Below are 13,488 nucleotides of genomic sequence, written 5' to 3'. Positions count from 1 at the left end.
GACAACCCAAACCCCCAAGTTCAGTTTCCAAACACTCCCTCTCCTGAGAGGCCCTGCTGGTCAGTGCCACCGGAGGATGCCCACTGGTGGCCTTGGGGAGCTGGGTAGTGTCTGCTCTCCCAGCGCTACAGAGGAATCCAGCACCTCCCACTTTGACCTTGTGAGTTAGGCACCTGCAGGTGCTGGAGGACTGTAGGTACCATAACGTTCCGTGTTGGCTGGGGCTCAAGGGGACCATCCTCCTTTGGAGGTAGGTTCTCCTCCGTGCTGTTATCCCTCAGGACTGGGTAGGACGAGGGCTGCATTGATCACACTGGGGACACAGACACAGGACCCTGAGACAGACACCACGGGACCTGCGTACAGACACCCACGTCCCGAGAAGCACACACGTGGTCACAAAGAACACAGCTTGCACAACACTTCTACAAAGCAGGCCTGAAACCAGGCAGCCTGCTGGAGCCCAGGGAGCCCCACAGTTGAGAGTTCTGAGATGTTTCTATCATGAGGTTTACAAAGACAAAGAACCAACGGTGAAAAACCAGGGGTATTATTCTAAATGTTTACCAACCAATGAATCCTGGACTGCAGCCAGTCAGAACAGAGACCAGTGTACACAGCTGGTAGGTGCAGTGCGCTACCAGCCCTGTAAACAGCCTTGTCAGCAGAGCCCGAGTCCCCCTGGGGGACACCACGCCTGCCACGGTGGCTGCTTAGAGGACAGAGGTGACTTCTGGGGAACACACACCAAGGTTAACAGCAGTCCGGACAGGACCTGGGAGAATCACTATCAATCCCAATGCGGGGTCTAGGAACCCAGCCAGCATGTGAGGAAAGAGGGGCTGGGGGAAGACCCAGGCGGCTCCAGTCCCCAGCACATACCTGGCATACCCCACCCCCAACCAAGGAGCCCGCATTCCTTAACAGAGGTGGTCAGCGAGTCGCACAAAGATGTCACCTCCTGGAAGGCCGGAAGCCCAGGGCTCCTGTGGGCACAGCCCTGCCCGTTGAGATGCTCACCACCTCTGAACGCAGATGACACCACCCCCAGCCCTCGGGCGGGCGCGAGCTCTTACTGCATGGGAAGCAGACATTGCAAACCAAAGGTGATTCTTACCCTCCTTCGAAGATTTTGATCCTCGCCGGCTCCCCTCTCTTGGAGGCAGGAGCATCCTCCTCCGGCTTCCCTCGCTTCTCCTCTTCCTTCTCCACTCTAGCTATCTCTTTCTGGCCTTCCGGGGGAACCAGCGAAGGGAGGCGAACCTGGCCCACCGCAGGAATGACAAAATCATGGCTGGTTAACGGGTGGTCATGGAATGATGCCTTCGATGGCATCGCACACCTACACTTCATCCTCCCTCTACCCAGTGAAGAGGTGCTCTTAGCCCCACTTTACAGAAGGAGGGAAACGGATCCTCAGAGAGGTGAAGTCAGAACTGGGACTCTGACCAGGTCTTTTTCAGGGGAAGACCAGGCCTTCCCATGAGAGCTGCATTTGCTCGCTTTTTCACACTAGTCTAGGGGCTTCTGGGGACAGGTCCTCATCTTGGTCTCCTCGGTCACACCAGCCTCAGAGAAGGCATTTGAGGAATGCTGAATGCATAAATGAAGGCCCCACCTTTGGAGATTAACCAGCCCAATTCTCTTTTATAGATGAGAAAGTCAAGGTCACACAGCAAGTTAAGGGCATTGCTGGGAGCAGAACGCAGGTCTCCTGAAGGCCCTGACCAATAGCATCCCCCCAGCCCCCCACCCCCGAGCCGGACACAGAGAAGCTGTACCGCCCACTGATGGGCCTGGGCCTGGTGGGTGTGCATCTCAGGGAAGCTGTTCTCTTCAAGAGATAAGGGCCTCGGTGGTGAGAGCTGGCTGGATAACATGTCCCCCAGATCCTCTGATGGTGGCAGGGGTGGGTGCACCCTTTAATAGGGAGCAGCAATGCTGGGTTGGGGGCTGGGGCCAGCAGTGAGATTCTTATCCTACTTCATGCCACTGTCATTAAGGTCATGAGGAACTGCACTGTTGACAGCCCACAGGAGGAGCAACCCTGTCTCCTGGTGCTGGGACAATCTAAGGACAGAAGTCCCTGTGCCAGTCACCACACCTGCCCCTACAAGGATGGGCTGGGGCTGAGCAGAAAGGTAGCTGGTTGGGAATCAGGGAATCTGAGTTCTAGCCCCACATAGGCCACCGCATGCAGAGCCACACTTGGGTGAATTACTTCACCTCTCTGGGCCTCAGAGTCTGAGGGGATTAGACCATCTTGGAGATTCATTCCAGGGTCAACTTTTATGACTCAGTGACCGCCCCCCAAAAAATCTCTTCAGAATTGGAGATGGGGAGTGGAAACCAAGTGAGGTTACAGACTGCTGCTTTGGCAGAAGGCAGGTGATTTTATGCAATACCCAGGGATTTCCAGAGCATTGCTGTTTTCACTTCCATCTCAGTCTGCCATCTGGGCCACCCTTGGAAGGACAAAGAGGCCTCCCCCAGGCTGATGAATGACTTCTGTCTCACAACCAGCTGTGATGTCAGGGCCAAGCTAGAGGAGGCTGGTTTTGGTGGCAGGAGTCTCTCTACCAGGAAACACTGTTGGAATTGAGCAGGGATCCACTTTAGCTTTTAATGATAATAATGTGAATAACTGCAGATAATGATGACCAAGTGCCAATGTGCCAACCACTGTTCTAAACACACTTTGCATATTTTAACTCATTTAGTTACCTCTACAGTCTTATGAGCCAAGAATTATTATTGTCTCTATTTTATAGATGAGGAAACCAAGGTGCAGAGAGGTTAAGTAATTGGCCCAAGGTCAATCAGTAAGTGAGATAGTGGGATTCAAATTCGGGCAACTTGGCACTGAAGCCCTTGCTCTTAATTTCTTCACAATAGTGCATGTGGTTGTCAAAATGATCCCCAAAGAGAAAAAGGAAGGAGAAACCTGGGGGATGAAATGTGGCTGCAGAGTGAACTCTTGTATAAGCTTGGGTTTCTCCAGGGCTTAAAATTGAAAAAAAATGTATGTGACCAAACTCAAACCTGATTGGGTGGCCTAGACCTGCACAAAGATGGTTAGGAAGAGCTTTGAAATGCTGATATAGCCCAAAGGGCCTTTTCAGAGCTACTAACAGGGAATGGAAGCTATGGGATGACAAATGTCAGCTCAGTATAATAGGGACCTTTCTTAAAGCACTGTCCCAAGATTGGCTGGGTTGTACTAAGAGGTTCTGAGCACCCAGTCACTGGAGATATGCAAGCAGAGACCAGAAAGAGGTGTAATTATAGAAAGGCATCAATCAGTGGGCCATGCAGTTACATTAACGGACCAGACTGGTGAGCTTCTGGTAGGAAACATGCCAGTGAATCAAATGGAATATTCCAGGAAAAAGTGTGCACGGTTCAGCTCATTTTAGGAAAGCAGCATTTTGAACAAATGATTGCCAAACCCAGTTAAGACAAATTAACTCTTTGTTTTTCGTAAACCACCTTTCAGTGTTCAATCATTAAAACAGAGGGGCAGTCCTGAGCATCCAGAAGAACTTTGGAGTGAGATCTAGTTTTGAATCCAGGATATTTACTGTGTGTGGGGCCTTGTGCAAGTCACCTGACTTCTTTATGCTTTTGTCTCTTTATCAATCACATAGTGATATAGAACCCTGTCAAGGTTGGTTGTGAGGATAAAAGTAACACTGAGCACGGTACCTGGTACACAGTAAGTGCACTATAAGTTCTAAGTGTGAATATAATTACAACAGCTTCTTGGGAGTAGCCATAGCCCGTAAGAGACACTGGAGAGAAAATCAGTCATGATGTTTATGGCGAAAGTGGAAACCTCATTTAAGGATGTCTGTAGACTGACAAGGATATTTAGAGAATAAATTTGGGAAACAGTTTGGTGAAGAATATCCAGTAGAGCTAAGGACAAATTCAATGCACAAAAGTCACTCAATAAAAGAGCAGGATACAAATATAGGAGAAGTTATCGAACATAGTTTTGTTCATTTATCTACAATAGGAATTTAGGGGACTTATTTGGTCAAAGAATCTGAAGACACACTAATGAACATCTCTAAACTTGCAGTCACTTTTAAGGTTTTCTTTCCTCAAATAACTGAAAGAAGAAAAATAGACTCTCTGGAGTCAGACAGGTTTGGGTTCAAATTCTGGGTTTGCCAAATATTTGCCCTGTGACCTGGGCCTCTCTCACCCTCTGACCCTCAGTTCCCTCATCTACAGAATGAAGATGATGCTGCTGCCTCACAGGTAGAGACGAGTATCAACTGGATTCAAGGGCACAGAGCAATGCCTGGCACGGTGAGGCTACTCAACCAATAAGACCAATTGTTATTCCACAAATATCAAGTCAGCATAGCACATCATGGCCTAAATCCTTATGCTGGCCTTGTCAGGATATGGAGGTGTCACTGGTCTGAAGCAAACTTGGAATTATCAAATGTCAATCTTCCTGAACTTGCAGGGATCAGTTCATTTTATGCCTCCTGATGCAGCCTCAAGTCAGAGGCAATGGAGTAAACATGAGCCCTTGGTCGGGGCTGTGCGCTACCACCAGCATAGACGAGTCAAGCTGTGACATTGCCACCTACTGGTAAAGAGGGATACTGCAGCCAAGCTCTATTTGCTCTCCTACTCACAGAAAAGAAAGAAGGAATATTTCAGGAGTCATTTGCGTCCAATTCTAGACTCTCTGACAATGGGAAGATTTCAAGTGGCATCAGAGAACAGAAATAGTAGATGTGAAGAATAGGAAAAGACTAACCAGATAAGGGAGAAATGTATGTTGGAGTGGCAGTTTTCCATCTGTCTTTTGGCTGAGATTGTGTCTTTGATTTTTCAATAGAAGCTAATGGGAAAGTGGATCACTTTAAAGCTCACTTTATTGAAATGTATCTAGTCCAATGATATGAGGGGCACTGACAAAGAAACCCAATAAATAAGGTGATCAGTCACAGCTGATAGAGAGGAAATCTGCCCACTCAGTTGGCTCTCATTTTGCAAATGGAACTTGAGGAGAATGTGGCTTTAAAAGCTCACCAAAGACTTTTAAAATCAGTGGGGAGAAGAAAAACAAGGCTGAACTCACCTCTGTCATGCGGGGCTTGCGGGAGCTGGATGGCACAAGCCTTCCCGTCTCAGGATGCGGAGCTGTGGCCATGGTGTATGTCTCTTTGCTCACCTTCTGCTTAGACCTCAGGAGGGACAAAGCAGCTTTAGTGGAAACCCCCGGAAGGTTGGGGTTGTACAAACTTATGCACCAACCAGCGTAAACAGAGGACCTCCTATCTGCATGCTGGATGTGATTTGGCTTAATGTAGTTTAAATAGCACCAACTGACATTAGTGGTCGTGTGGAGGCTGGGGAACTGCAGTACCTTCTTTGAGTCCGTACCTTCTTGCAACTTGGCTGGCCTGGGGGACGTTTCTGACAGAGGCTGTGAGCTGAGAGGTGCCAGTGGAGGGAGGTCAGGTTGTTCCTTGGAATCTTCTTTCTTCACACTCAGTGGGAGCAACCCTCTTCGGTGAGGTTTACCAGACGGCTGGGCATATTCCTTCATAGCCTCTGAGCCCGGGGTTGTCACACGGGGCAATGAGGGCTGAGGAAGGGGAGGAATTTCCTTTGGGTCGGATGGATCTGAGGACAGGCTGGACAGTGTCTCTACTTCCCTCCTGCCCTGGCCCTGGCTGCCCAAGTGGGACTTCTCTAGTCTCCTGCTATCCTCGGTGCTGCTAAGCACCACACTGCATGGTTTCACCAGCTCGAGTTTTTCATCTGCCTTGGAAGCCTCCTCTTCCTTCACTCTTTTTTGCTGCTGGGTTTCCATGGTAAGTTCAAGGCTGCCAGCTGGTGAAAGGACACGTTTGCTTCCCCCCACTGTTGATGAACTCCCCTCCAGGCTCAAGACACTCTCTGATGACAGGGAAGTGCCTTTTCTTTCAGGTAATGTCACAGGCACTCTCAGGTATGGAGTCGGGAAACCTCTGCTTTGCTCTTCACTTACCCCAGCCGGTCTGGGCCCAACCTCGTACACATCTGCCCCACACACAGTCGTCCCCTTGCATGAGGGCTCCTCAAACTTGGGAAGAGCCACAGTTGCTGAGCTGCCCTGGGACTGGGTGACCAGGATCTGGGAAAGAGTGGTGTACATGGCGCTCCCATAGGACGGCATGTTGGTCTGGATGCGGACAGGCACAACCAGAGACACCATGGTGTCTGGACAGGCAGGCAGGGCCAGCGGAGGGGCTGACGTGGGTGCTGAGCAGCTGGATGGCGGAGCCACGGGGGGCAGCTGGATGTCACTGCTGTACTCTGTGCTGGGGGAGAGGCCAGGGGTTCCTGTTGCCAGTGTGGCCAGGCTGGTTTTGACCTGGGGTACATGGCTTTCCACATCACCAGGGAGCTGAAGGGCGAACTGGGACTGCAGAGGCAGGAAAAAGCCAGAAGAAAGTGCTGAGGAGGCAGGGTAAGGCATGGGGAGAAACGAAGGGGGCTGCCGGAAGGGGATGTTGGCTGGGTGAGGCATGAGCTGGGGGAGGTGGAGTTGGCCTGGGTGCAGAACAGTCGGTTGGAGAGGAAGTGGGGGGGCTTGAAATAAGGAGGGAGGAAGCGGGGGCATGGAGTACGGTGTGGAGAGCAGGCTGGACATGGCCTGGGTGGAGAAGAACTCTGAAGACTGCCCTGGCTCATGCTGTAGGAGGTGCTGGAAGGAGAAAAGGGAGACGGGAGGGGGCAGGTACGGCTTCTCCTGCAAGGGGAGCTGAGCAATGGGGTGGGGGAACACCTGCAGTGCTTCTGTGTAGGGTGGCGTGGCCCCCAGCGGGGGTCTGTCCTGTGCCTGGCTCTTGCCTCCCGGGTGCCCGCTGTGTGAGGTGGCTGCAGAGGAAATCGGGGGCAATGGGCTTTTGGCCGAAGATTTACTGGATGAGGGCTTTGGTTCCTCACTCTCCTGTCTTCCCTTGTGGGTGGCCTCTGGCTCGGTTTCGGGAGGCCTGCTCAGAGAGGCCTGTCTCACCAAAAAGCATTTCCTTCTCTCTGCTGGGGCCGCTGAGGCTGCTGGGGCCGCTGGAGCTGCTGGGGCTGGTGCAGAAGGGCCTGTCAAGGACAAGCTGCCGTAGTCGAAGGATTTGCTGCGTGTCTCGGTCATATGGGTGGAGTGGGAAACATTGGGGCTCTGCTCTGAGGCTGACCTCCGCATCTCGCGGGTGTGCGGGTGGTGGCTGGGGACAGTTAGCATGTGGGTGCCCAAGGGTTTGGAGCGTGTGTCGGACGAGGGCCCGGCAGCCTCGGCTTTTCCGTGGTCGTCCCTCTCGAAGGAGGCGGAGCGGCTGGACCCGCTCAGAGAGACACCGCTCTCCTGGCTCGGGCTGCGAGACAGAGGCATGGAGGACTCGAAGCTGGACTCCCCGGATGACTGGGCCATCTCCGCCAGGCGCAGTCTCTTCTTCTTGGGTGGCAGCTTCTCTGCTGGGAGCTGGGCAAGTGTCTGGCTGCGCTGGGGCCACTGGAACTCCTCCGTCTTCTCGGGCTCCTTAGGGGGCGGCTCCGGCTCTGTGTCTGGACGGTTGGGCTCCTCGGTCACCAGGATCTCGGGAACCTGAATGTTGGGCTGACGGACCAACCTGGGCTGCAGGGAGTGAGCCGAGCGTCCGTGCGGGGCGGGTGGGGGCGATGAGAACGGGGCCGCAGACCTGTCTTCCCCTTCCAAGCCGCTGGGCTGCTCCAGAGAGTCGGATTTCTCAAAGGAGCTGGTGTGCTGGATGACAGAAATTTCTTTGGACGTGGTTCTCCTCTCCTTCCCTGATTCTGAACTGGACCCTGGCTTGGGAGTCCTTGGCTGGAAGCTGGCGGATCCCTCCAGGGAGGGCACTGACTTACTCGGCTCTGCTGGTGACTTGGCGGATTCCAAGGGAAGGTTCCGCGCAGCCTCCGATGGCCCGGGGCTGCTGAACTGACTCTCTGTGGACTCAAAGGCGGGTGGCTCCTCCTCGTCCCCGAGGCTCTTCTCTTTCCTCCTCTTCCTCAGTGGAGTGAGCTCCAAGGTGGTCCCCAGTTTGTAATGCATCATCTGGGACCAGGGCTCGTGCTCCGCCTGGCTCTTTTCGGCTTCCGGAGACGCGTGCGCACCTGCGGTGACGGGCTTTGCCATCTGAAGCTCCGAGCAGTAGTACTTTTTATGCGCTTCGTAGTTGTCCCTTTTCTTGTACCGAGCACCACATATGTTACATTCATAGATCACCCCTTTCGTTTTCAAACCCTTCTTGGTCTTTTTGGTGAGGTCGCTTTCCCTGGGTTCCGGTTCATCTGCGGGTTTGGAGGCTGCCTCTTTGCTGCTCGGCCCCGCCTCCTCGGAACTGTACTCCCCGCCCAAAGGTAGTTCGATGGCCGGCTGACGCTTGAGCATCCGGGGGTGGGAGGTAAACAGTTGACTGCTGCGGCTCAGGGCTTCCGAGTCGGCGACGTGGTCGTCGAAGGAGTAGCTGCCTCGGAAGGTGTGTGGGGGGGTACTGAGGGTGCAGGTGGCAGAAGGCATTGAGTGGCTTCTCAGCAGAGGCACAGGGGGGGTGGTGCTGGGCGGGTGCTGGAGGCTCAGCAGTGATTGTTCGGGCTTCGTTTTCTCGCTGTGGGAGGACAGGGGCTCCCGGTAGAGGCTGGACTTGGGTGACTCCATGCTGCTCCGCCGTGACAGGGAGCTCCTCCTGGGCTTCACGCTGTCTATCTCGCTGGTGTCCACCACGGCCTCGTTGATGGTGATGAGCTTGGTGATGTGCTCGATCACCTGCGTCCGGGGCACAGACAGAGGCACCAGGCTGGGCTTGTCTTCGGTGGGCAGGGGCAGGAGGGGCTGGGTGGAGGTGGCCGTCAGCATGGCGGTCCGCTGCCCGATCCGCCCACACTTGCCGAAGATGATCTCGGCGTAGGACCTGGCGTTGGTGTTTGGGGGGCTGACCTGCTGCTCGGCGCTCTCGGAGCGTGAGAAATACCCAGATTCAGTGCTCCCTTTGCTGCCCGGGCTCAGGAATGCCTGCTCGTCGATCACCTTCTTCCTCTCGCTCAAGCGGAGGGCCAGCTTCTGCTTTATCGTGTGGGTGTCTTCGGGTTTATGGCTCAGGGGGTGTTCGGATGAGGCCTCTGCGAAGGGAGCAGGGTCCTCGAGCGACGGGGCTGAGCTGGACTGGGACAAGGAACAGCGTTCGTGGCTGGAACCCTGGCTCCCAGAGCTGTACAAACCGCTGGACAGCAGGGGGTGCTTGGGCCTCGGCGACAGCTCTGCGGGGTGAGCGGACGTGCCGCCGGTTTCCTCTTCCGAATCTGTGCTTTCCCCCTCAGTGGGTTCCTCAAACTCTTCCCCAGGGATCCTCTCCATCTCCAGCCCTGGGGGGTACATCTCTCCGCCCATTCCCGAGGCCAGGCCGGCTTTGATGCGGTGGGCATGGGACTTCCTGTGCTTGTAGAGGTTACTCTTGGTCTTGAAGGAGAAGCCGCAGGGGCCACAGGGGTAGGGCCTCTCGCCCGTGTGCGAGCGGATGTGTTTCTGGAGCACGCTGGGCTTGGCACAGGGGCGGCTGCAGTATTGGCATATGTACTTGCCCGGTTTCTGTGGTTTCCTCTCCTTCTTGTGTGCCTCTTCTGTGGGCTTCAAGGAGACCTGCGAGGGACGGGGCACAAAGACTTTGGGGATGCCAGGCAGGTCCTCGGGAGGAATGATGGAAGCATGGGAAGGGAGGAGCTGGCTCTGAGGATGGAGCCCAGGGCTCACGAAAGAGCCTGAGGGTCCGGGTCTCATGGGGTCAACCAGCTGCCACGTGGACCCCTCCAGGAGATGCTCGGGTTTGCCAGGCGACATGAATGCTGGTGTCAGAGGGTGCTGCGGAATCTGCGAGATGTGGACCGAGGCTTCGATGGAGGACCTCTTGGGGGGATTCTGTGGCTGGCCTGCTTTCTCCTGAGAGCCTTCCCTAAGAACCGATGAGGGGCCTGGGAAGGGCTGTGGGGCTAGGAGCTCTTGGAAGGGGCCCTCTTGGGTGGCAGCGGTGCTGCTGCCTGGGTACGGGGTGCTGGATGAGACACTGGTCTGAATGGCCTCTCCTTTGGTCAGCCGCTTCCGGGGACTTCCCTCAGCCTTCTTGGTGCCCTTGACACTTTGTTCAGGATCCATGACCTCCACGGGACTTCAGATGCTATTCAGGGAAGGTCGGGGCAGGCCGCATTCACGAATAATCCAAGAGTCCCAAGGAGACGTCTGGCTTGGGCCACATTGGTCAAGAGCTGTGGAAGCCAAACCCAAGATGGTTTTGGGAGTTTTTTTTGCAAGTGTCACTGGGTGCTAGTGGACTCAGAGCAGGTCATCAGGGCCCAGTCTATTCACGTCAGTGAGGCATGGCCCTCTACTTTGCAGACAGAAAACGCGCCAGCACTTTCTGCCTGAATGTCTGTCGTGGAAACGTCATGAAGGATGTCAGTGTTGCCATTGTATTGTTTCAGTTGGCAGTGGCAAGTGGCCCCCCACAAGTCCCCTGTGTGCTATGTGAACCGTTGACGGCTGGAGATGGCTGTGTGCATGGCCCAGGCATCCCTGGTCCCCGCACGAGAGAAGCCACGCTGGACGCTGCGGGCAGCTCCGTCCCGCCTCTTCTCCCCTTTTGTCCCGTGTTGGAGATGAACGGCCGCGGAGGGGAATTCACGCTCTTCTACTCGACAAGAGCACACACACAGAAATAGAAGAGAAGAGAAGAGAAGAGAAGAGAGAGTTACTGCGACTCATCCACAGCTCGGGCAGCTCCGACCTGGTGAGATCCCTACAGGTTAACCAGGGAGACCCGACCTGAACCCAGAGCTCCAGGCTCTGTGCATCGAAGCCCTGCTGGTGCCTCCCTTGTCTGCATTCCCAGGGATGCCCACTGTGGTTCTGAGGACGGTGGCTGTGTGGAGCGCTGGAAGCAGGAGGCAGGGTGGGCTCTGGGAACCTCAGGGCACTTAGCGATGGGAGGCTTGGGCTCCGGTCTCTGCTCAGAGAGTGACTCCAAGTGGGTTTCAGCTCCCTAAGCCTCAGTTGCCTCATCTATGAAATGGGATAACAGCAATTCCTGCCTCAACTGCATCTTGGGCTGCGGTGGGGTCCAACATGGAAATGGATGTGGATGCCGTAGGAGGAACCCCGGCCGGTCCCATGATTGGTGCAAGAGTTGGGGCCAGTGAGTTCTTTGGAGATGAGCTTTCTAAGAGGGGGACTGTTCTCAGGTTAGTATTTCTCTCTGGCCCCGGGTTCTGAGGGTGTCCAGGAAGGGCATGATTCATGGCTTCGCTAACACTTGCTAACCCACCTTCCAAACCAGTGTTTCATAGAAAAGCTAAAACCACTGCCCCAGCCTGTGGGAGCTCACAGTCTAACACAGCGTGACCACCAGATCTGCCAAACAATAGCTGGAGGGTCATTCTGGAAGTTTCCTCCAGGTATTCAACCCTTCCTTGTCCAGTCAGTGCCCCAGGGATACCCTGGAAGTAGTTCAGAATGGGGGTCCTTGCCAAACTGAGGGGCAAAGCTGATCAGAGCAGAGCCCCAAGTGTGTGTGCCCTGCCAGGGCCAGCCAAAAGTCGGGCAGCCTAGGCTTCCTGGGCTCCAAGGGCATTGCAGAGCCATTCTCCCCAGGAGCATGGTGAGAATTTCAAAGCTGGAAGTCACTGTGAACTTTGTCTTGCCAGCCACCTTACTTTCCAGTGGACAGAACTAAGGACTGCAGAGGGAGGGTGGCCTGCTAAGGTTCTATGTTCCTAAGAGGCAGGGCCAGCACTTGAACTCAGGCTTCCCACGGTCAGATTTTATTCCCCAATCACCTTGCAGGTGTCTGTCCCCTGGGTGAGGGTCTGGGGGGGGGGGTGACTGTGTCTCTGCAGCCTTCTTCCCTCTCCTGCAGGCTTGCTCTGCCCCTGGCATCCTGATCTCAGGCTCCCTTCATGACCTCACCTTTATTTTCATTGGGTGTTTGCTGATGCAGTGTTGAAAAGTTTCCTTCTACTTTCACAGAGTGCTCAGAAAGTTAACAAGTCTGAAAGACTCAAATAATTTTCGCTCAGATGGCAGGACCTCAGACATAGTAACATGCCACAGAAGGGCAGGTAGTTCAATAACTAACTAAAAATTATATTCTATAAATTTATTCCTTTTTTGTTTCTTTCCATCTTGGTTCTATAGAGACTTCCATGTAACTATAACAAAATTTTATAAATATTTTTAAAAGAATGAGAAGCTATAAATAAATATAAGAAAGTTGTAAATAAGAATAACAGGGCTTCCCTGGTGGCGCAGTGGTTTAGAGTCCGCCTGCTGATGCAGGGGACACAGGTTCTTGCCCCGGTCCGGGAAAATCCCGCATGCCGCGGAGCGGCTGGGCCTGTGAGCCGTGGCCGCTGAGCCTGCGCGTCCAGAGCCTGTGCTCCGCAACGGGAGAGGCTACAACCGTGAGAGGTCCACGTACCGCAAAAAAAAAAAAAAAAAAAAAAAAAAAAAAGAATAACAAATCAGAGCAAAGGAAAATGTAAATAAGGCAGGAGGTCAGGATTGGTGGGATGGAAAGAATATTGGTATAACAATCATAACGGCTTACAGTGCTTCTATAGTTCAGCTATACACTTATATCTGAGCTTCCTGGCAGCCAAGGAGAAAAGAGAGATATGGTCTATTACAGAGTCTTTATATCCAGAGAGGAAGAAATATATAAGTTCCTTGCAGGAAGCAGAGAATTGATTGAAAAGAACTTTTTCATGTGGTACTTCAGACAGGGACAGTGAATGATGCATGAGATCACCGATGTCTTCAAATGACATCCCTCCAAGGCTATTCTTTGAGCAGTCAAAGCCCTCCTTTGACTCAGGCAGAGAGCATCCTCCCAAAGCAGGGAAATCACATTTCATCATATTACTGTCAGTAGGGTGGCCATGTAAGATATCATTCAAACTAGGACACTTTTGAGAGTGAAAGAGGTACAACTAACAATTATGGGGGAGCAACAGCAATAAACCAGGGCTGTCCCAGGCAAATCAGAACAAATGGTTACCCTTACAGTCAATATTTACCTTGTGACCCAAACCAGGCACAAGTACCATCTCTGAGGGTCTGGTACAAACGTTTGGTCTTTGCTGTGAGGACTGAAATGACACCATGGTCTCCTGTGGATTCCTAGAGACTGGTTGCCTAGTCTCATCCCCTCACTTGACAGATGAGGAAACTGAGGCCTGGAAGGATGATGTGATTTTCCCTAAAAATGGCACAGTGATGGTAGCTGAGGCAGACCACCCTCTGCCTCCCACCCTCTGGCCAGGGCTCATCTCCACCTCAGTGAATAAATGCCCCCTGGGTCCACTGTGGCACAATGGGCACTGCAGTCTGTGGCCAGGGCTCACCTCCACCTCGGTGAATAAATGCCCCCTGGGTCCACTGTGGCACAATGGGCACTGCAGTCTGTGGCTCCCTGT

The 13,488-nt window shown here is 53.6% G+C and overlaps 1 protein-coding gene across 2 annotated transcripts in view; it reads right to left on the bottom strand.

Annotated features, from left to right (window-relative positions):
- The window catches only part of HIVEP3 (HIVEP zinc finger 3), a gene marked incomplete at both ends in the record, with an annotated part of 56,007 nt that extends 45,833 nt beyond the window's left edge, over positions 1-10,174 (bottom strand). For both annotated transcript variants that reach the window (XM_082666116.1, XM_082666117.1), the window contains 2 exons: positions 1,118-1,263; positions 5,105-10,174. In XM_082666116.1, the coding sequence (XP_082522242.1) occupies positions 1,118-1,263; positions 5,105-10,174 (5,216 nt within the window). The remainder of the gene's footprint in view (positions 1-1,117; positions 1,264-5,104) is intronic.
- Positions 10,175-13,488: the final 3,314 nt, after the last annotated feature.

The sequence above is a fragment of the Grampus griseus genome, assembly GCF_964374135.1.
Source record: "Grampus griseus genome assembly, chromosome: 1".
NCBI lineage: Eukaryota > Metazoa > Chordata > Mammalia > Artiodactyla > Delphinidae > Grampus > Grampus griseus.
The sequence above is the reverse complement of the archived record's forward strand: the minus strand, read 5'-3'. Positions and strand labels throughout refer to the sequence as shown.